The sequence below is a fragment of the Carettochelys insculpta genome, chromosome 17, assembly GCF_033958435.1.
Source record: "Carettochelys insculpta isolate YL-2023 chromosome 17, ASM3395843v1, whole genome shotgun sequence".
In the NCBI taxonomy this organism is placed as follows: domain Eukaryota; kingdom Metazoa; phylum Chordata; order Testudines; family Carettochelyidae; genus Carettochelys; species Carettochelys insculpta.
In genome coordinates, this window is record NC_134153.1 from 12662397 (window position 1) to 12685840 (window position 23444).

At 43.2% G+C, this 23444-nt stretch overlaps 1 protein-coding gene across 2 annotated transcripts; it reads right to left on the bottom strand.

Annotated features, from left to right (window-relative positions):
* Nucleotides 1-2544: 2544 nt before the first annotated feature.
* On the bottom strand, nt 2545-21908 carry NELFCD (negative elongation factor complex member C/D). Of its 2 annotated transcripts, none has more exons than XM_075011777.1 (15): nt 21795-21908; nt 18052-18167; nt 17639-17748; nt 16056-16165; nt 14674-14781; nt 13222-13374; nt 10456-10586; nt 9822-9987; nt 9117-9251; nt 8443-8582; nt 5504-5618; nt 5018-5113; nt 4651-4791; nt 3898-4027; nt 2545-3799 (listed from the first exon to the last, which is right to left on the bottom strand). In XM_075011777.1, exons 1-15 carry the CDS (start codon nt 21858-21860, stop codon nt 3762-3764), a joined length of 1755 nt encoding a protein of 584 aa, XP_074867878.1. In that variant the 5' UTR covers nt 21861-21908; the 3' UTR covers nt 2545-3761. The 2 variants fall into 2 exon arrangements, with proteins under 2 accessions (XP_074867878.1, XP_074867879.1); XM_075011778.1 differs by having other exon boundaries at nt 2546-3523.
* Between the last annotated feature and the right edge of the window lie 1536 nt (nt 21909-23444).

Sequence of the window (23444 nt, forward strand, 5' to 3'; positions counted from 1 at the left end):
ATGACATTTGTTTCTCAGCATTAACTTACTGGTACCTATGGCAGCTTCTCTTTGTGCTATAGTTAAATGCTAGCACTAGATGCCAGAAATGAATGAGTGGTAGATGAAGCCCAATGATATATGTATTTGAGTGCAATAAATGAAGAGAGTGAATTAAAGACACCTACTCCTGCACAGAAACTGAGTGTCCTGTGTCACCAAGAGTCCTGATTCCAGACTGACATGCGAGTCAACACCATACCACATGTGGCAGTAGGTCCTGAAGGTCACACTTACAGAGCTGGAATTAGGGTTTGTATTTCAGATATGCTACAGGACAGCAGGGACATACAGACTTCTGTGTTCCATCCCGGCAAACAGAGAAACTGATCTTCCAATGTTCAAGAACTGTGATAAGCTCAAAGTTTTCTTTTTTTAAAATCTTAACTGTTCACTTATGGCTTAGTAAGTCATGTTACTTGTTTACCGTTGTTTCATATTGACATGGGCATTATTTCACAAATTACTAGCTCCATCTCTGCCCCACTGATCTCCATCACTATTGCTGCTCCTGCTTAAAGGAAGCAATATCAGATCCAATCATTCTCAGGAGCAGAAAACTGTCTTCAAAACTAGTTGCTTAGTGAAATACAAAGCATAGTCTAGTGCAGGAGTCTCAAACTCAATTTACTTTATGGTCAGGGCCAATCCTCAAATCCTCCTAGTGGGCAAGCAGCTGCACCCTGTGTCAGGCTTTAGGGGGTGTCTGCACATTTCCCCTGTTTCTGCCTGCTGGCTCCAGATGACTTAAAATTTCCTGGAGACTCCTGTTGCCACCGCCAACAGCACAGGAGGACTAGAGTGGCATCTGGCTGCTAGTTCCATGCCTCTGCCACCTAGAGGTGGTCTGTGCAGAGCCATTTCATCCCTGGGCTATGCAGTGGCCACCCCAACTGTTCTATGGACCCCATGCCTGGGACAGTCTGTGGCGCTGTGGGTGGGCTGTGGCCCCTGTACTCACCAAAGCAGTGGGAGCCACGGAGAAGCGGTGTGACCAGCAGCCACTCCACCACCATCCCCCAGACCAGACTGGTTGCTTTACTCTGCCATGGTGAGTGCAGAGGGGATCAACCCCTGCTGCCACCTCATGCCAGGCTCCTCTAGTAATCCCTGAAGCTGCGACCCTCAGGGAAGGAGTACAATGGCAGGGAGAGAAGGTGGAACGTGGAAGGGTAAGGACTTATACAGGCACAAGAGCTTCTAAGTGAAACAGTTTGAGGAAATTCATGGACAAAACACTAAACATGGAAAACAGCAACCTCAAAGTTATAATTTGGTAAAGTTATAATCCATTGAAAAAATGATAATGGAAAGCATAAGCCACCTGGACCACTATTTATATGGCAGTAATGTCAGGAAATGTGCTGTGGTAGGCACTGTATGAAAACATGAGCTTAAAATTTAAGTGTATGGCAACAGATAGAAACAAATGGGGAGAACAAGAAAACAGTATTGGTTGGCATGGTAAGTACCTGTCTCAGCACACCAGTAACCTAGCCATTTTTGTAAGCATCACAACAAAGGACAGGTTTCAGGAAGGTAAGATTATTTTCATGTTTACAGCAAGCTCTTCCCAACCATGAGGGGCAGCAGAAGACAAGGCATGAAAGTGGTTCCTTGGAAAGTTAACAAGAGGACAATGGAGGCCAACCCAAGGCAGGTGTTGATGTCTGAATACCAAATGAGATGGCGGTAGGGTAGATATTAGCCAGGCAAGGCTTTTACAGTAAAGACAAACAGCTTTTGGTGAAACAGAGAAGCGGGAACTTATGGAAGGAAGCAAAGAATTAAAGCTGGGTGTCTTTTCTACCTATAATACTCACAGAGGTGCCTGAAGCCTTTTAAATGGTGGCAAAACACTCTGGAATGCTCTCTAGCATCTTCCGTTCAACAACTATGATGCATTATTTATAAAAAAATTCACCATCTTTGATCAATGGCACAGGGACATGGCAGTAATAAATTAGAGTTGCTGCAGCAGCACTGTCTCTGATCCCTCTTTGGAACCACTGTCCCCTTTACTCAGCAACTACTCGGTCTGTTGGAGTAGGGGAAAAAGAAGGTTCTTGCAGTTCTGCACGGCAGTCCACAAACAGCAGCAAGTTCTCTCATCTATTAAGCTATTCTAACACTGACAGACCCTGAGTGTCTTTGGATAGAACTGAACCTGGGGCTTCTGGAGCTTAGTACATTAGACCTAAAAGCCAAATAAATATTAGCTGAGGCTGTAAATGGTCTTGGTACCCTTAGCTGAGAAGGCACAGGGATTAGCAGAGACTCATTAACACTTGTTCATAACTTAACTGGCTATTTTGAGTGTTTGGCTGCTTTTTATAAATGTCACTCTAAGTAACTATGTTCAGTTACAAGTGCAATTATTTGAATGAAATTATGGCATATAGATACCAACGTTCTTTAAAATGTTATGGCAAATTTGGCTCCTCTGGACTCCCATTTTTTCCTGCACGTTTCAGTGTGTGAAATAACAGAACAAAACCACCACAACAGTTATGTTTAAAAAGACTAATCATATAATGCATAAAAGAGGTCTGTGTCCAAATACTGCTTATGAAAAAACAGTTTAGAATCTCAGCTGTTTATTCCCACTCCACTCCTCCACACTGAGTTAGTACATGCTAAAGTGGTAAGAAAGCTACATCCTATTTATGTATATTCAAATAATTTAACTACAGTACCAATTCTGACATGGTAGTGAAACTTACCAGTAATGTTTAACACAGTCATAAAAAAAAATTCCAAACAAGGCTGCTTTCACCCAGGATTTGTATTATCACTGGAAAACTAGCCCTGATTATTGAATGCAGTTTATGCTCCACAACATATAGTTCTTCCAGAAGGTAATTTGTAGGATATTCAGAATACTCACCCCTGGAAACTAATGGCAAGAAAAATCGTAATGGATTCCCTGCAATACAGAACTAACTGATTACCATAGCCTGCAACATACAGGGTTACAGTCACGAGAAATGCATCTGTGGAAGGAGGTTTCCACTTATAAATAAGAGACTGAAGAATGGAAATCAATTATATGTCTACCTCAAGTGTGTGTTTGAATACAATATATATACATGCACAAGATGAGTAGAAGAAATTTCTATAAGCTGTGTAGGTCACTGAAAAAACATTCCGTGAAACACGACTATTAGTCATGTGCTTAGGCTGGTGAATTGATTTTTGTAATACAGATATCCTGAAGCATTAATCCACTTACGGATTGACCCTTTCTCCAAAAGGAAATAGAAGATTTCCAGAATAAAGTTCAGAGTTACTGTGTAATATGGATTAGCATGCATCTCTACCCTTCTTCCTTGTCTGTTACCATTGTATTGTTCAGTTCCAGAACCCTACTGCTGGTGGTCATGGCAAATAAATGATTGTCCATAATCTCAGTATTCATGGTGCTTTGGGGTTCTTGTTTTTTCACTTCCTTAGTTCACCATAATGAAGTTAGATTTGCAATGAGCTTAAAGAAAAAAAAATTAAAAATGTTTTCAACAAGCTTTCATTATTACTGCTTTCATATGCAATGTCCGCATTATATAAACTGTTTTTGACAATCAGCCAAGTTCAAATCTAGGGAACAAATTGTCCCTTTTTGGTCTAAGGCACGAGTGCACTAAGGAGGCAATAGGAAGGGACTTGCACTGCTATGCAGAAACCTCTCTAGAAGCATTGGTGAAGAACCTTTAGAGGAGCTGCATCTAGTCATCTCTGGTTAAAGGAAAATCTCCACATGGATCTTTAAGAAGAAAAGGAAACTAAATGTAATCTCCCACTTCAAATACCTTCAGAATATAACAGGTATGTGAAGGAATGGAGAGGGAACAAACTTCTTACCTATGAATTCTGTGACTGGGTCATGTTCACCTTCTGTTTTAATAGTGCCTGCGATGCTTTCATTCTCTAAGATTGGAAGGAAAAGCTGCACAAAATCTGAGGTATACGGAGGAGCAATTACATCCAGAACCTGAGAATACAGAGAACTATGGATTACTGCTCCAGTTTGATGACTGGTAGATTGACTTGTTTTATCCTCCTTCATTAAATCAAACTAGTGATATGTTATTCATTCATATTTTTTCACGTGTCTAGTCTCCAGTCAGAACTTACACCATGTACTACCTCTATCCAGAGATACACAGCTTGCTGATGTTGCAGACAAACCTGTTTACATCATTATGCCCTCTGAAAACAGTGTGACTTATTCTAGTGAGCATCCAGCGCTCAGTACACCTTTCAGAATCTGATAAGTTTTGAAGTATTTAGGCTACATATACACTAGGCAAAGTAAGTTGACCACAGATACGCAACTCCAACTACAGCAAATGCATAGCTAAAATCAACATATCTGTGTTTGGCTAACTTGACTGTCCATACTGGGGAAGGTCAACAGGAGAGCATTTCCAGGATAGTGCAGACGTAACCTAAATTAGAAAATCAGCTGTTACCAATCTCTGTCAGCTGTCTCATCAAAAAAGATATAAAATTTACATGAAAATTCATCTGCCTGTGTTAGCTGTCCCTTTTCAAAACCAATAAAACCAAAACCAAAACCAACAAGAGCTACATGAATGAAAGGGAGAAGCTGACCTCAGTAACAAAGTATCTAATGAGCGAGATGTCCGTGTCTAGTTTCTCCAGACACTTGCGAATATAACCGACGACAGGTAGGACATATCCACGACTGAGTAAATGAACCATTCTATCCAGAAGTGTTTTCTTCAATTCCAGCTGAAACGACAAGGAAAAGTCCATCATGCACTTGAATTTGAATCACTTTCTAGACTGAAAAGATCATATTGTTTATCCCTATCAATTCAGTTTATCACATAATTTTTTTATGATACAATATTCCTCAAGCAAGCTTCACTGGGAATGGTGGGGAAGCACGATCAATCAACAAGAGTCTGACTAGCAGCTAAGGAGCAACACAAAGAACAAACTATTTAAGTATCACCTGTTCCATGACATCAAGCTGGGAATGTTCTGTTTCAAAGAGCTTGACAAGAAGTTGCAGAACCTGGGCATGTAGCAGCTGATGGCATGTGCTGATCTGCAAACATGAGGCAATGGTAAGACATGCAGCACTTCCAATTTAAAAGACAGATATTCAAGCAGGTTTATTTTTCAGTTATTGATCCAGTGCTCAATACAGAAATCCTTCTGGAATGGATGTACAAAACTGCCATTCAACTCCTTGGTGTCTAACAGTTGTCAACTCAGTGGGATTTGCCCAAGGAAATCCCATCACATGGTACCAAGCTGTTACTTAGGATACTGAGATGGACCCAATTCAGTAAGTTTATTAGGTTGCAGTAAACTGACTGAAGTAATCCAGTGGGCAACTTCAATGCACTTTGAATTAGGACCTTAGAATCATTTCACTCACAAACCTAAACGTTGCCATGAGCATCATCCAGCCTCATGCCCCTTAAAATCTTACCTCATCCAGTAACGCCAGATGCACGGGAGTATGATCCGTCTGAAGCTGAAAATATCGTGGTTCTGACACCGTCCAGTCCACCCATTTTAATACACCCATTGCTACCACAGGAAACCTAAATAGAATAAAATCCATCTGACAACATGCTTTTAGATATTCTATTCTGAAGTGCAGTTTAGTCTTGCCTACAGTCTAGCTGAAAGTTTCATATTTAACTTACAGAGGAAAAAAAAATACTCTTCCTGCTACCAGCATATTCAGAGAAGGCTCCATTAATAAAGTAAAAGAAGATACTCAGCCTGGAGAAACTTCTTTTCCCTTCAAGAAAATGCTCCCTTAGCAGAGGGGTGTGAAAAGTGGGGGGGGAGACACGACATTTCATAAGGTGGGGTGCAGCAAGTGGCATTCCACTCCCCCTGCAGCTTTCACCCCCATGGCCTTCGCCACTGCTGTTGCCAAGGGAGCATGGTGACCAGTGGGAATGGTGGACCCCCACCACAGTGACACTTGTCCAAATCAGAATGTGCAGAGGCCCTGAACCACGTGGCAGGGGCAGCCAGCAAGTTCTCAGCTCAGCAAAGTGGCTGTGTTAGTTCCCACAGTGTGTGTCATGCTGGATCCCAGGATCCCTCCCCCTCTGAGGTGCTGGCATGGAGTGAGCGCTGCTTGCAGGAGTGCAGGGATGCTGCCAACCTTGTGCACCACTGCCCATCAGCATGGTGCAGCCCAGGCTCACCACCTCCCTTCTCTACAGCAGCACCAAGTTCCATGGCCATTAGTACAGCAAGGGCAACACCTATGAGGCGGAGGTGGTGATACAGCTGAGCCCCAGGATTCGTCCCTTTGAGACATGCCCCCAAGCACTGCTCCTGCTTTGGGGCACACCTTGAGTACCCCACATACCTTCTTGAGGTCCTCCCCTCAAACAGCCCTCCCTCTTCAGGACACCTTCTGGAGCCCTCAGCACCCTCCTTCCCCAGCATCCCAACCCCTTCCCAAGCACCCCCTCTGAATCCCTTCCTCTGGTCCTCCCACAGGTTTGTGGGGTGCCCTGGATAACTGCAGGGGTGAAAAGCGGGGCCCAACATAAAAAGTTTGTCTGCTAAGGCAGGGGTGAAGAATGGTACTTCCCATATAAAATGTGCCTGAAGATCTCTCTCCATGTTAATCTACTCTAAGACTGACCAGGCCTAAAAATTTTAGTCAGATGACTCAAGGTCAGACGTCTCAGACTTTGTGGAGGACTGGGATGGAGGTGAAGGGGAACTGGGATGTATGTTGCAAAGAAAGGATCTCTATACTTAGAAAAATCCGTTAAGTAGAAAAAAATGACTCTAGTGTGATTCATCTCCTTCCAACTGGACAAATATGCAGTCTTCCACAATACAGAACATTTCAGTTTAGGGAATAGAGTAGTAAGAGGGAGGTAAACCAAGACAACTTGATTACAGACTGATCCTGATGAGGTATATTTGGAGTTCCAGTGTTGTTTACACTGCTGCAGCCAGACAGAATCCCCCTGGTTCTATTCCATCTTGCCCCTTTTAGGTGCCTCTGAGCACAAAGCACAAAGAAACAGCACACTCTTAGAATGTTTGAAAGCACAGATGCGCTTATCTCAAGCCCAGTCTTTTGATGCTTCAAAACACAGATGTGCTGTGTCAGCATGACCCTGGACTGAAGAATACAGACAAGGGGGCTAACAGGCTAGCTGTTGACCACAGGGCCCCAAACTGCCCTTGGCTGGTACTGATATTTGATACGCCCACACGTCATCCCAGAAGAGGAATCTCCCGCACATATGAAAATATTGTCCTGTTTTAATGATTTGGTTATCTCTATCTTACAAGTGTAAATTAAATTGCAACTGCCTTGTAAGAACTGGCGTCACAAAGACGAACCAGTACAATCAGTACCTTTAGATAAGGAAGAATGTGCATGACCCAAGGGGTATAAAGAAGGGCCCGGCAGACCACTCTAACTGAGCTCCAATTACCTATACCTGCTGGTCGGGTAAGATCTTTATCTCCCGAGGACCCAAGGGACGCCCTCCTCACATTGTTCTTCCCGAGAGATTCAGTGAACGATGTTGGCTACGCCAGGAGTCGAAGGACGCAGGGGTGAGAATTATACCTGCAATGTACTTTTGTGCACATTTAATAGTAAGAGCTCTTTAGGCTGAGGTGTCTGGTCCTCAAATGGGTAACTTTTCAGTTGTAATCTAATTGGCATGTCATATGTGTCATCCTACTAGTAGTTACAAAGATAAAGCAATAACCTTGTAACCATTAAGATTTTATTTCTGTCTTTTAATAAATAGTAACCATTTAAGCTCCAGCCTGACTCCTTCTAATTACTGTAACTCGGCCGAACACAAACAAAGAACCTTAGCCAGTTTGGCTATATCAGCCTGGTCAGTGGTAAGGTGCAATAAAGGCTGAGTCGTGCTGCCTCCACGGAGCAGACCCTTGGGGCACCTGTCAGCCTCCCTGGCTGCTCACTGCGAAGGGACAGTCTGTGCTAGCAGTTAAAGATTCGGGTGGAATGAGCTCTCTGCACCAACCTTTGGGGCACCCGTCAGCCACACTGTGAAGGGACTGTCTGTCCTGGCAGTTAAAGACTCGGGTAGATCTCTGAGGCATCTGTCAGCCACTTTGGCTGCCCGCTGCAAAGGGACTGCTGGTCCTAGCAGTTAAAGACTCGGATGTGATAAGGCTCACAGACCACTCATTATCTGGCCATCGGCTAACAACTGCATAAATGTGGCCAGACACAAGAGATGCAAGAAAAGACAGAAGCCAACATCTAAATAACATTCCTCTAAAGCCAGGAATGCTAAAAAACAGCCAGCTGCATCTTACACTATTTGTTTACAATGTAAAATGAACTTTCGTGTTAAGAGAAAGGAGTTGCAGCTCAGGAACAGATCTTCTACCTACCTGATGCACTGATAGAGGGTGCTCAGCTCTGCAACCAGCTCTGAAGCTCCTTTGTTCTCATTGCAGCACAGATTGTGAACAGTTTCAACAGCCTTTGAAGTTGATTTCAGTTCATCTTTGTTTATGTTCACTCTCTTGTTCTGAAAATATTTCAGAATTATGCTCTGAATGCAAGAGGTGTGAATTTACAGGAAACTATTGGCTGTTTAGGGAAAGAATTATTATATGATTTGTCTCTCACAGCTTTAGGTTTTCAATTCTGAAACGTATACAATTTGTGACGTATCAAAAGCACAGATGAACGTAAAGTACTAAGAATGCTTCTCTTGTATGACTACAAAGATTATTTTCATAATTTTAAATAAGCTTGCTTCTAAAAGGAGAGTTCAGATTTTCTAGCACAGAACTCTAATTGCAAGTATAAGATATAATGGCAAACATATAATTCCAAACTTTTACTCTGCTGACCTAATCCACAGAAGACCTGGAGTTTCATGTTTTTTTTCCTCTCTCTCCTCCAGTTGGAGCTGGGAATATTTAATTCTTCTGAAAAGTCAGGTGCACTAATTTCAACCTAAACAATGATGCAACTTTGAATATCTGGATTTTCCTTAAATACATTTACATTAATGCATTAACTTGAATATCTGCTCAGTCAAAAAATTTAATGTTACCTTTTTCCATGTCTCCACTACACTAGCTGCATATGCTAATATGTGGATATACTTGTGTTTATGGTCCTGATTGATCTTAGCACCTGGCTTAAATAGTGACTGCATGAAAAGGTCCAGAAAGGCAGGTACACGAATCTGTAAAGGAAATGCAGTGTTTCATTAATGCAACAGATTAAAAAGCATCAAATAAATAATATTTGCCTCTAGTGTACACCTAAAGAATAAGGTTTGATAACATATTTTTTTTTTATTAGAGACCAACCAGATGGTTGAACGGATTATATTTTTAAAGGGGACCAAATAAAACCACTGGCACAAAGTGGAAGGTACAATGAGTAGCATGGACAACATCATTTAGATATTTAAATTTTCTTATTACTTAAACTCCACACGTAATTGGTTAGCTAGAAATCTAAACAGCATCATTTGTACCTGTAATTAACTGAGCCAGTAACAGACTGGGGACACAAAATTGTAAATCACTATTCAAAGTTTGGCCTTATACATTTTTTCCACATTTCTGTATCTCTTACTCTGTGCTGAGAAACTGAGTGCTAGCTAGGTGCAGACCTTATTATCATCTCTTATTTGGGTGTTTGTATAGCACATTACGGAATGGCTCCTGAAGCCCTGATTAAGGCCTTAAGATGCTAATGACACAGAAATAAAAAGAAAACTTTACAGTATAAAGAGCTAATTACAAACCAGTTCTACTGGAGGTGGGTCCATGCTTGTAAACATTTTGAACAGGACCGTGATGTCTGCTGGATTCAGCGCTCCTTTAGATAACATGGCTCCAAGTGCTTGACATGCTCGAGGGTAGGAGGCTGCAGTACCCAGGGCTAGAGTGATCTGACTGGCATCATGGCCTCTTGGTAAAGAGCAAGAAACTCAAGCATGTTAATTTTAGCCTCAAACATACAGCCAGAATAATCAGTGTTTGTCACTGAGCATGCAGAAGGCAGCCTTAAAGACTGAATCCTTTCCCCAGTGAGATAATACAAATGTGGCTAGACCAACTAGGAAACAAAATTTACGTAGGATATTTTAACAAGTTTTTACACAGCCAGAACATCATTACTTAATTCTTTCATAATTGCTAATTCAGGTATCCTGATCCAGGACAAAGGGCTCTTTTGTTGCTCTGTAGACATCTGTTTATTGACCGCACCAGAGCAATTCTCTTACCATGCAGCTTTATCCTACTATGAGCAGGATGAAGAAATCTAGGAATGCTCTTTGTCAATCAGGAAAGGGCAAAGCAGACATTTTGTGATTTACCACACTTTTACTAGTGAAATTCTACTTGTATGAGAAGGACAAACTAACAAAGACTTACTTCTCATGAGCAAATCGCTGAACTTCCTGAGCAATCCTGTGCACAGCAGATCCACCTTGCTCTTCTTGGGCTAATATGGACATCATAGCCTGAGCAAAGAGATATGTGTGTTCTCCATGGCAAACCATTTTCTGTGAAAACATTTAGAGAAATGTTATTGGCCAATCTGAAAAATCTGTGTCACCTTTTAACAAACATATTGCCTTAATACAGGGATTGGCAACCAAAATACCAAGAAAAGCCTTTTTTTTCCAATTCGGTAAAAACTCAATAATTCAAGAGCCACAATGCATGTGAATACAAGATGGTCCTTAATAAATAACATCAAACCATACTTTTTGTAACCCTCTTAAGAACAAGGCACACACAATGATTTGTAATGCAATACACATTTACTGCAAGACATTCACAAACTTTCTGCATATTTTATTTACTTACACTTTACATGTGTTTCTAATATCTTCCTGACTTTCACTCCCTAATCCACTTTAATTATGCCATTTGTACTACACATTTAATTTTAGTTTTCTTTCTTAAAATGCATGTTGCCCTTCACAGCAAGAAAGCTGCAAGCCTCCTTTTCCCTTTCAAAATCAAGGCTGTTAGCACGATAAACACACAGATACAGTACCCTGCAATGCATTGCACATATTAAAAGGGGAGTTATTCAACATTTTGAGATCATATATTGTTTGCTATTTAGATGTGAGTTGTTCATTGTTGGACTTTTAGATAGCCACTGTTTATCAAAAATAATCAGGAGGATATATTTTTATTTTGCAATTATAGTGTTAGGCACCACAAAGAAGTCCTTAAAGAGCCACAGGCTGCAGACCCCTGCCTTAATAGTAACAGCAAGGTTTAGTCATGGTGCTAAATAACTGATTAAGACATAAATGGAAAGGTGACACAGGTTCAACCTCCCTGCTCCAGCACCCTGAACCGGGGATATTGCCAGACCAGGGTGGTCAATTCTGGCCCCCTGCTGGCCTCAGCCCCTGAGCTCCCTGCACACAGCTTCCCAATCCCCTCTCCTCCTGCACAGGCTCCCCAGCTGGCTGCTCCTGGTCCCAGCCACCAATCTCAAGCTGCAGCTTTCAGGGTCCACGGCTTCCTGCATGCAGCTTGGGCTGCAGCTTCCTGGGTCTGGAGCTTCCCAACCAGCCCCGGGAACGAGGTGCCAGCTTACCAGCCTGGGCCATTGCCCCCTGCTGCTGCTCCCAGCTCAGGCTCCCTGGTTCCTTCTGCCCTCCTCCTTCCCCCGACTTTACCTCCAGAGCAGCTGTGACTCCCCTGCTCTGGACTCCTGCTGTGGGTCTGGCTGCCCCTTCCTTTTCCCAGCCCTAGAATAATCTAGTCCTGCAAGATAAATGGTCCTGCCAGATGAGAGAATGCTCGATTTGGAGTTTTAACCTGTACCATAGAAAATCAAGTGCAGTATGACATCTGTGTATGTGATGCTATTTCAGGTCAAGTTATATCTATGGTTCCTGCTTCACTTTACAACCAACATAAAAGGTTCCTTGTAATTCTCTCTCCTTCACCCAATTGCTAGTTTTCATGGCTGTCCATTGATTTTTCTCACTAAATTTAGAGAATGAATTAACAGTAAGCTATCGAACCCTCAATACAATAATTAGCAGGAAAAAACCCATGTATTAGGGTGGACATATCCATCTCTCCCGTTTCTGCTCAGCCATCTTAACTTTATTGTATAATTTGTGGTACAGAAAGGAGCCCTAGGACATCTGCTTGCTTTCTCTTCAGAACAGGTAATAGTGTAATGGCTTCAGATATAAATCACCATACAATCCTTTCTAAACAAGCCAACTCTATTCTTAAGAGAAAATAATAAAAGACATGCATGCTAATAAGCTTACCACAGTTCATCCTAACTCTCTCATGTGTTTTGGCAGGTGCAGTCTTTTAATATTCCATCTTTGTGATGACATGTTCATCAGAGCTTCGGAACAAGCACATGATCTTATGAGGCCCAACTTGGCCAAGTCCTTTCAACCCTCCCCTAAGCACTGGGGCCCTCTCCATTTGCTGGAATAGGAAGACAGCTCTAAGGCAGATTAAACCCCAGGCTTTTATTCAGAAGCTTTTTTTGGTCTGTCAGAACCCAATTTGAATCAGTATATATATTTCTCTCCAAGAGAGTAACTTCAAATGACTGATAATGGAGGAAGTAATTAGCACATCCTCCTTACTAGGGGAAGTACATGCAATTCCACAACACAAACAGCATTTTTACTACAAGGCTGTCAAAGGTGTAAAACCTAAGTAATGAGATTTAATTTAGTAACAGAGCAATAACAGCAAATTCCGAATCCCAGACTTCCTCCCCAAAAATGGGTCTTGTAGTGCCCAATCCTCTCCTAGACAACACAAACTCTTATAAAGTCTGTCATTTTATTAGTAGAAAATGATACACACAAATTCTGTTACCTCAAATAAAGTTTCCAAAACACTTCAATTCAAATCAAATGCCCTGTTGGATACTGAAGAACTTCCAAGAGTTGCTGCCCTGAGGCTCTGCATGATAGCCAACATCCTTCCAGATCTATATAACTGGTGGACAAATACTCTGAACAACAAATTATTTTTATTTACAACTCTTGGTCTATAATTTCTTTGGATGGCATAAATAAGACTTCATAAGCATTTCACAACATTCTGAAAACACATTGAAGTTTCTTCACCTCCCTCATCACCAGAGACGCAGTGAGATCTCTTTTGAGAAAAGGTATAGAAGACACTTACAGCAAATTCTGGGAGATTCTTCTCAAGGTTTTCTTCCCCTCCATCTAAAATTGTAGCCAAAGAAGTTCGTAGCACTCGAGAAAACACTTCTAATTGTTGACATGCTGTTGAGACACTGGTTATTTCCCCTTGATAACCAGCATCAGATATGAGCTACAACAATAAATAACACTAAGAATTATTTTTGTATTCAGCACATCTTAGCAAGACTGGATGAAATTACACTGCACAGAAGGCTAAATGATTCTCTCCATTCACTGTGGGGTGTCAGGGTGGTTAAATACTGGAATAAATCACCTAAGGAGGTTGTGGAATCTCCATCACTGCAGATGTTTAACAGCAGTTTAGATGAACACCTATTGGGGTGGTCTAGATAATACTTAGTCCTGCCTTGGGTGCAGTGGACTGGACTAGAGGATCTCTCAAGGTCCCCTCCAATCCTATGATTCAAACCATGAAATCCAGACAATACAAAAAATAATAATCAGTCAATCAAGGTATTGACTGAAAAAAAAAATAAACATCATGGCTGGTGGATAAACCTAAAGTCATATACTTTCTGGGGAAAAAGATAAAAACTACATACATAATATAAAACAATGCACTTCCACTTCTCAGAGAATGAGCATGTAATTCAGTAAAGGGTCTTCTTATGTCATGAGTTGATAATTTAATGCAGTTCATATAAAATGTAAAAGAATCACCCTTGAAATGAACTAAGCTTCTTAACTGAGTGTTCTCTTGCTATCTGGGATCACTAAGTTACCTTTAAAACTTTACACAAAAAAAGTGCATGAAGCAGTTAGTCTTTTGGCTTGGCTATGTGCATATAGGAAAGCCAGGAGACTATTTCTTGATACATTACATATTTAAAAATAAAAAGTTAATCAGACATGAAATGGGTTGGTTCTCACTCAGTTTCCCTTCACAACACAAAAACAAACATAACCACTGGAACCCTTGTAAGTGATTTAAAGTAGGCAATCAAGAATGGGTCCCTTGACAGTAAGAGAACTTTCTAAAAACAGGCTGAAGTACACTGTGATGAAGCCTCTACTAAGGACATCTGTACAAACAGATCTTCAACTAAACAGAATCCTATAGCTCTCAGTACATTATTTTTCATAAACACCAACTTCTCTTTAAAGAAGTTCCACCACATGGCAGTCATAATGAGGATGGCTCACTCTGGCTAAAATCACACATGTAGATTACTGTTTTTGATCTTTGATTTAACTATGCCAACCTGAAAGAAAAATATTTCCAACATGCAATCTGCAACATTATTCCAACAGAAAATAGACACTCAAAGTGCACAAATTTAACAATATAATAAATAGTACTAATATGAATGCCCAAGAAATTAAGATTATAATTGACAAGTAATGGAGGAAGAAATTAGTTTACTAGCGAATCAATTACTTTTATTTATTAAAGGCCAGTATCAATTACCTTGACAGTAAAATTAAGCATTAGGCAGTCAGGATGAGCTTCAGCCAGTTTGTAAAAAAGATCTCTCCATGTCGGATGTGCTATCATTTGCTCAAGCCAAGCTGGAGTCTGCAAAAATTACAGGGACAGAAAAACACAGCTTTACAGTGCCATAAAAAATTCAGTCTAAACCTTTATGGAATCTGACAGATTCCATTCTTAAGGTTATCTGGAGTAAGATTTTTACATGCATTCTTTCAAGGGACTTGAAAAAGAAACAGCTAACTGGAAACCTTGTTACAAAATAAAATGCATTTAACATTGAGCAGTTTCCCCTACATGAACCTACAAGGCTTCTCAGATATGCAGAGTAATTTTAACAGACTAAGTTTCAGAAAAAGTATTAAAGGAGCTACAGTTTCCTTCCCCAGTGTCTGAATCCACAGGCCAAATTGATTTTGGTCTAAAGCGGGGGCGGGCAACTTTTTAAAGCAGTGCCACAATTTTGTCAGTGGTCCAGGGTCGCACTCTTCTAGTATATTAAATGGAGAAGGTGTCGAGTCTGGGTGGAGGTTGGATGCTGAAAGGAGCTTGGGGTAGGGGGTCAGGTGTGGGCGAAGAAAGTGGCTGTGACATGGAGTAGGGGATTGAAGTCTACAATGAGGGCCCAGGTGGGTGGGGGGCGGGAGGAGAGAGAGAGAGGTGGGGGCTGTGTGTGCAGGGTCTGGGGCAGAGGTGCAGGAAGGATTGCAAGTTTGGTTTGCGACCAAGGGTAGAAGGGGTGTGTGACCAAGGGCATGGGACTGGGGTTCAGGGTCTGCGAAAGAATAACAGTACAGGGTGCAGAGGGTTTGATTTGTGACATGTGCCAGGGAGTTGCAGTGTGTGAGGGGGTAGGATGCCAGGTGTAGGCTCTGGACGGCAGACACTTACCCTAGGCAGCTCCCATCTAGCAGTCCAGCAGGACCCTCAGGCAGGCTCTCTGGCTGCTGTGCCTCTGCATGTCCCTCAAATTGACCAGCTCTGTATGCCATGTGCCCCTGGAGGAAATGGGGCTCTCCGTACACAGCCTGTGCCTGAATGGCCCAGGCAGCCCCCATTGGCTGGCTTCCAGCCAATGGGAGCTTTGGGGTGGGCACACAGCAAGCAGCACCACATACATTTGTCCCTCCAGCCAGCTGCTTTGAGCAGCATTTGGGAGGCAGGGATCCTGCCTCAGGCTCCTACTGGACCATAGGATGGCGGCGGGCTGGATCCAGACTGCAATGCGCATTTTGCCCATCCCTGTTCTAAAGAGGTACGACATCACAATGCTGAAGACACAGTACGTCTGACTATGGCAACCCTGAATATGGCCACTGAGCAGCTGGTGTGTACTTAGCCATGTACTGTCTATGCATTACCTCTCCTTCCTCTGTAAAGATAGAATCTGCTTTCCGAGGGTCAAAGTGCTTGATGAGTAAACTTTTCAAGTGGTTTTCTACAGTCTCCTGAACCTGCACTGGTTCAACACCTGCAAGGAAAGAAATATCGCTGTGAAGAATCTAAACTGTCAGAGTAGTAGCAACTCCTTGAAATTTCTAAAAACAGAAACCACTTAACAAATTAACTAAGAGGCAGAAAAGGAGACAGTATTCAAACCAAAAATAGGGATAACAAGCAATATCAGTTTTGAAGGATTTTGAATTACTCAGATGCAGCTCTAGCAGCTTTGTGTAGGAGCTCAGGCAAATATATACATAGGTTACACAAGAATTCTTTCCCCAGCTTATCATTGCTGCTCATGCAAGCAAGCTGGGCACTGACATTTATGAGATTCCTAAATAAGCTGGTAAGTACATTTCAATATTTTGTCCACTCACAAGAAAACATATGGAAAATAGAGAGTGAACCTACATGGCTACAAACTAAAAGACAGCTGCTTCCCATACGATAGGTTAAAATACATGCCCACCAGCCTTCCAAGTATCTTTCTGAGTAATGTGTAATGAAGTATGTAGTATCCGTCTGTGATTCCAATGACTTAAGGCATTTCTAACAGTATGCACGTGTTCTTTTTATACTAGTTATATTTGAATCTATACAGGTATAGATTTCACCTCCCCATTACACTGTGGCAAAGATCCAACAAAATTTACTGTGAAGTTGCCCCTTGAGTGGCAGTGCTGTAGAAATCCCAGAAAAATTGACGGTAAAGAATTTACAGTAAACTCTGTCATATCTGGCAGTCTCGGGACACTGAGGTTCCCAGATATTCAAATATTCTGGATAATAGAAAGGTATACCAAGCAACACACAACACTAAAAAAAAAGATTGATATTAAGAAACGAAAAAATGTATACAGAGTACAACAGTATTATTGTACACTGTAAACATACTGTATTTGCTTTATTTATTTGTATTTACTTTTACTATACTGTACTTAAGGAAAATGTAACTAAAATTTACTCATAGTTAAATGCAGGTTATTTGAGACTTTCAGATGATACAATACTGGATATGAAAGAGAACTGCATCTACAAAACTGTACCTTCATCTGTTCCCCAAAAAATAGGCTGGAATTAAATGAACATTAATTATGTTATGCTATAACAACATGTTAGGTATTTCTATAGTATCTATCTTAACACCACCCAAAAGCTATTTTATGTACATGGAATCAAAATAATAGACTAAACGCAGAAAGTCTAACATACAATAGCTCCCTTCATGTTATAAATTTACTATTTTCTTATTCATCACCACACTACCTCACTCATTCCTGGGGTACAACTGTGTTCTGTTAGGCAGCTCCCGCATAATTACACAAAAGTGGAAGTAAAAGAATATTCTTTTCAGGTACATTTGCATTCAAGGCAAAAAAATGAATTTAGGTCACATAAATTTAAAATAGCAGGTTGGGCATCATTCACCTTTTGGGTATGATCAAAGTTATATCTGCTAAGAGTTTCTGGGGTTTCTAATTTATTAAGAAAAATGACAAACCTGTTTGAATGAGCCATTCTGCCAGGAGATTTACAGTTTGTGCCACTGCAGTATAATTCTCTGACAACAGCTGGATAACATTCTCTGGAGAGCCACCAGCCTGGAAATACCTAACAAAGGCAGTTAATTTCAAAAGTAAAAAGGCAGTTAATTTCAAAATTAACTGAACAAACAAAAAGTACCTCACCCCTATTTAACGGCAGAAAAATCTACTCATGTATCATTTTCACACATTTTCTCTTACCTGCAACACAGAGCTTTTTTTCTGGTAGAACATGTCGGAATGGAGTTCCAGCACACACCACTTCCCCCTCCCCACCTCCGGGAACCCGCAGCTGAGTTCCAGCACCCTTTTTTCTTAGGAAAAAAAACACTACTGCAACATATTAGATATCACAATGTTTTATACTCACCTTTTTAAAGTGTTAAATATAGATGGCTCCATTATATAATCTCGCGTTGAAAATTTATGCAAACATTCTTGCTGGACTTCAGCATCATCTTCGCCTTCTCCATACTCATCATCCTGCTGTTTACAAACACAATGTTGTGTTTACAAACACAAAATCAGAGCAATTATTTCTCTTTTACTTTTTTCTACTGAGCTATTTACATTTTATATATCTCGTCTGATGCTCAGAGAGGTGTACCTGCCCATCCCAAGATTTCCAATAACAAATGCCTTCCATAGCAGAAAGCACAACATCTAATCTGAGTTTATTTCTACACCTACTACATTTAGTGGGAAAGAAAAAAACAGTCAAGTAGCACTTTAAAGGCTAACAAAATAATTTATTAGGTAAGCTTTCAAGGGACAGACCCACTTCTTCAGACCATAGCCATACCAGAATAGACTCAATATTTAAGGCACACAGAACCAAAAACAGTAATCAAGGTGGACACATCAGGGGAAAAAATATCAAGGTGAGCATGGGTTTCTCTCTGTTACTTAGTGGAAAAGAATTTATTTTTAAGGAAACAAGTATAATCAAACCATAAATATCAATAATATTGCAACTGTAGAATCAAGCCATTAGATTCTAAACCTCTTTGAATAGGATGTGTCCTTCTTTTATACTTTTTCAGCATCAACTGTGAATAAATCCAGGCACCAAAAGTAGCAATTAAGAATGTTTTTTTTTGTTTGTTTGTTTTCAAAATAGACCTCAAGTATTTGTCATGTGAAGGGAAATTGGTAGGGCCTGAAGATCAACCATGATTGCTTGGAACTCATCCCAAGGACTAGGTCTCAGGAAGGGCCAGATTTTGCTATCACACATGGGAAACCACAGTTATTGTAAACCCTCATAAAATATTTTCTACTCCAGAAGATCACAGAGAGGAACACCTCTGCCTGTCCTGACCATGACAATGGGTGACAAATAGGAAGCAGGCAACCAGAGACACTGAGGGAGCATTGACGGACCAACACACCCTCAGAAGGGCAACAGGAAAGATCCTGTGCTGTTATGTGCAGCAAAAGCTGCTTTGGTGATGTGATAATGGAGGCAGAACAGGGGGAGTCAGCCTCTCTAAATATCCCTTAGTATGAAGTGGGGAGCATGGTGAGAGACAGGGCCAACTAATACTGCACTCCCACTGCTAACAGAAGGGCTCTCCCCAGTCCCTCAGCCAGGTTCCAGCCACAGAGGACAGCCATTGATACCCTCTCCATCCCACAAGGTCTGTCCCCCACCTCCCATCAAACTCCAGTTCCGCCAAAGACTTTCTATCCCTCCTTCCCTCTATCCCCCACCCACACAGACGTGGGAGTTCAGAGGCAAGGTGACAGATATCCCATTTTTAAAGGGACAATCCCAAATTTAAGCCCACCAGTGTCTTAAATGTGGAAACTATCCATATTTTCTGTCTCTCTCCTCCCCTCAGTACTGCTGCTGGCCAGATCCCTGCTCACCAGCTGCTTTCCCACCAGCAGTGACTGGTGGGGTCAGTCCAGTGGATGACAATGAGGGTGGATATGCAAAGCTAGTGGTTTGGCACTAAGATGAAATTACCTCTTCACACACACAGGCCAACTCCCCCCTCTCCTCCAACTCCATCACCCTATAGCTTGAAGCAGCTCCCATCCCTGCTGCCCCAGCAAAGTGCCAAAAGGCTGTTGCTGACCATGTTCTGGTGTGAAACTCCACAAAAATCTGGAGACGGGACCTGTGACCCTATTTGCCCCACACATTGGCTTGAGAAGATGAATCTCTATCCCAGGGACACACCAGGCATAGAGAGTAGACAGCACTGGGCAGGTAGAGTTGGATCAGGTCAGTTGGCCACGCCTATCCTCATGTGAGAGGAATGCATCATAGTGTGCCTCACTTCTCCCCACGCAAAGATAAGAAAATGGATAAAAAGACTCCAGCTGAACAGTATGTCTTTTTAACAGGGTCTCAGTCACTTGATGTTAATTTCAATGTTTGTACTGCATAGTTCTGATTGATTGCAGCTGAACTCACTTGAACACAAGCATCAGAGGGGTACCCATGTTTGTCTGTATCTCCAAAAACAACAAGAAGTCCTGGGGCACCTTATAGATTACCGGATATTTTGGAGCATAAGCTTTTGTGGGCAAAGACCTACTTCCTCAGATGCATGACCTGAATACAAATAATTTTACTGGTGTCCCATATTCAGCATGGGGAAATATGGTGACCCTATAAATGAAAACAAATGTTGAGGAGGAGGTATAACCCAAGCAGTGGTAGCTCCGCAATGGCATTGCATGCCCACAAAATCTTCCCCCTAGTTCTAGACACAGAGAAAATACTGTGAAATGTTACATCTATCTAAAGAGAAACAAAAAACCTGCTGGGAAGCACTCTCTAAATGAGGGGCAGAAATCCTGCAGATCCCCCAGACTCCAAAGGAAATGGACACTCAACTTTTTAAAAGGCCTCTAGGATCTCTCTCTGAGTCTTGTTTCACTTGACCACATAAACAACCAACCATTTTCTAAAACTTTGGTTATATGAGAGCTCATCTACATCTTACCCAATTGTATCCAGAAAGTGTAATTTCAGCTACCTTCCACCCCATGTCTACTGAAGCAGATGATTCCAAGCTGAGACCCTAATCCCATCCTACATACAAAAAGGAAGCATTTCTTTCCTAGGTTTTAAAGTGGCAGGAGCTGGCTCTAGACTTTTTTTCCTAATTAGCTACTTCATGTGGAATGCTGTGCAAATCCATAGGGTTGTTTTAATAGCTATCACATCTTTATGTGGCTAAAAGAAATGTTTTCACTGTACTTAGCCATTTTTGCAAGAGAAATATTTTAGGTCACAATATCATTCCACCCACACACCCCACTTCACGGAAAGCTTATAAAAACTGTAACTAAACTGTTAGGGGTAATATTAAGAGTGTTTTTAGATAGATACACTTAAAAGGAGTTCACTCCTAAGCAGTTACAAAGTAAAAGCTTTGGGCTAGCTTCTGTACTCTCTGTACTCTGCTCTTCTTTCCCCTCCCAAGATGCTTTGCATCAGGCTCAGCTAAGCCTCCCGTGATATGTTTTTTTCCTAATTATTGCACGTAAAACAGATTACCTTTGAGACTTAAGCTCACTGTTCACTATCCACAAAACAGGCAGCACAGTGCAATCTTTCCTACCCTTTCTTGCTGCTCTCCACCCTCACCAACGGACTCACAAAGAGATGGGGGCATGACCACATCCTATTCGTTATCAAATGATCATCAAGCTATGGGTGGGAAAGTTAGTTCAGGCCCATTCATTTCACTACCTCTTTGCTGGGGTGACCAGAGGTCCCGCTAAAAGCCTGAGGTTCAGGGCTTTGTTCCCAGTCCCAATCAAAATATGGGCTGGGGGACACCCGTCACGATTTTGTCACAGGACCGAAGCAACCCAAGCGCGAGACGAGCCACTCCACAGCAGGCCCTCTGCGCACCTGCTAGTTGTACTTTTAAAGCTGATACATGTGACTTCCCCACAACCACAACGAGCTCCTAGTCGTTCACACCTGCTGGGGGTCACCCGTGGCGATGGGGGCCTGGTTGGGCAGGGATGGGGCACGCAGGGACACCCCACTGAGCAATTAACATCTGGTCAGAGTGTACCCCCCCCCAACTGCTGCCACCAGCCACCTCCGCTGCTCTCACTAGCTCTTCCCCCCTCGGCTCTCACCGCCCCTCCGTCCGCATCATCCCCCCACTCGGCCACGCTGCCGCCGAAGTAGTCAGCGTCCTCCATGGGCTCTCTCCTTCCGCCGCAGCCTCTAACTGAACCACCCGCTTCCCAGCTCCTCCCCGCCCCGCCCCGCCGGCGGAAGCCGATCTGGTTGGTCCGCCGCAGGAAGCCCTCTGAGGCGAGACGTGGGTCGAGGAGGAGTTGGCAGGCGGCGGAGCAGGGCCCAGCCGTGCGGAGTGGGGCGGGGCTGTATAGCGCGCGCGCGGAGAGGAGAGGAGGGGTGGGGCTAACCCGTGTGGATGGGGGAAATTCTAGAGTTGGCGCCTAACACTCGCGGAGCCCAGAGCGCGGTCGTTGCCTCAGGCCCGGAGGGCGCCTAGGCCTGAGGCGGCGCGCTGGCAGAAGCCACCCGGGGGCTTCTGCAGCCGTTGCTGTAAAGGGCCCCGAGCGCCTCGGGGTGGGTGCGAGTGGTAGGCGAGGACCCTCAGTGTCTCGCAAAGCTGTTCGCAGCCGCCTGGCGGCTCGGCCTGGGAAGTCCCCATGCCGCTGGAGGAGCCGTGTGCGACTGCTTCACCCCGCCGCCATGCTTGAATAACCGGCTCCGGCACCCCGGAGCGCACGGAGGCGGGCCCCAGTAGTTCCCGGACGCTGGTCACGGGGCGGTGCATGTGAAAACACGGTCCCTGTTCAGTGTTCACGGCGGAGCCCACCTGGGGGCTCAGAACTGCAGTGTTTAGGGATTGACGTCGTCACAGCTGTGAGGTGAGAGCCAGACAATGAGTCGCAGGCAGCAGACGCAGCCCAGCCTACGGGCAAGGCCGGCGAAGTGGCTGCCTTGGGCCTGGCACCTTCATGGCCTGTCACTCCAATTGGCTAGGATCCCTCGGCTGGGCTGTTGAGCAGACCTTAGGATTCAAAGAGTTATAAGCTGTGAAAGCAGAAGGTCAAGGGCAGGCCTACAATGTACAAAGTAAGTAGACTGAGGCCAAAATTGAATGAGTTCTCAAGCACTTTTTTTCTTATCTTGCTGACCCATAAAGGTTGATCATCAATGGAAACATTTTCATGCGCGCCATGAAATGGATGGTTATCCCCACCCATGAAAATCAAATCCTTCCAGGCCTACCTGTGGGGTTTGGTGGCAGCAAGCTAAAGGTCAATAAACAATAGGTTGGTGACTATAAAGAGAATAACATGAAAGATCAGCCATCCACAAGCCCACTCCCTCAAGAGGCTTAGCATGCCTCACAGTGGAGGAAGTTCACAGCATAGGCACCTGGTGAACCAAGGGCTTGCGGAGGCTAGCTCCCAGCTGACCTGCACTTGGGGCCCCACACCAAACCCCAGCTGCTTGAGTGTCTCCAACCAAGTGTGCTGGGCAGGTGGGCAGTGTGGCTTCCAGTCCACGGGTTGGGTGGGTAGGTGGCAGAAACATCAGCTCCAGTGCTGCAGAGTCCTTGGCTGCAGGCCAGCTCTAGGCAAGGCCACTAGAGCCTTCCCAAAGTGTGGGGAGGGAGCTGGGGGCTCCTCCTGAGTGAAGGTGAAGGCAAGCAGCCCCTTGCCTGTGTCCCAGGGCCCCGCTGCCTCCAGCCCTGCCACCTCCTGCCCCTCCTCCCAGCTTTCCCCAACTTGGTTCCCACTTGAGGG

What these genes read in the sequence shown, in the direction of transcription:
- NELFCD (XM_075011777.1), bottom strand. Translation starts at nt 21,860, where the DNA reads ATGGAGGACGCTGACTACTTCGGCGGCAGCGTGGCCGAGTGGGGGGAT. An exon ending in CAGCGATTTGCTCATGAGAA is followed by an intron (nt 9,988 to 10,455) that starts GTAAGTCTTTGT and finishes CTCTTTACCAAG; the next exon opens with AGGCCATGATGCCAGTCAGA. An exon ending in ACCCTCTATCAGTGCATCAG is followed by an intron (nt 5,619 to 8,442) that starts GTAGGTAGAAGA and finishes TATTCTATTTAG; the next exon opens with GTTTCCTGTGGTAGCAATGG.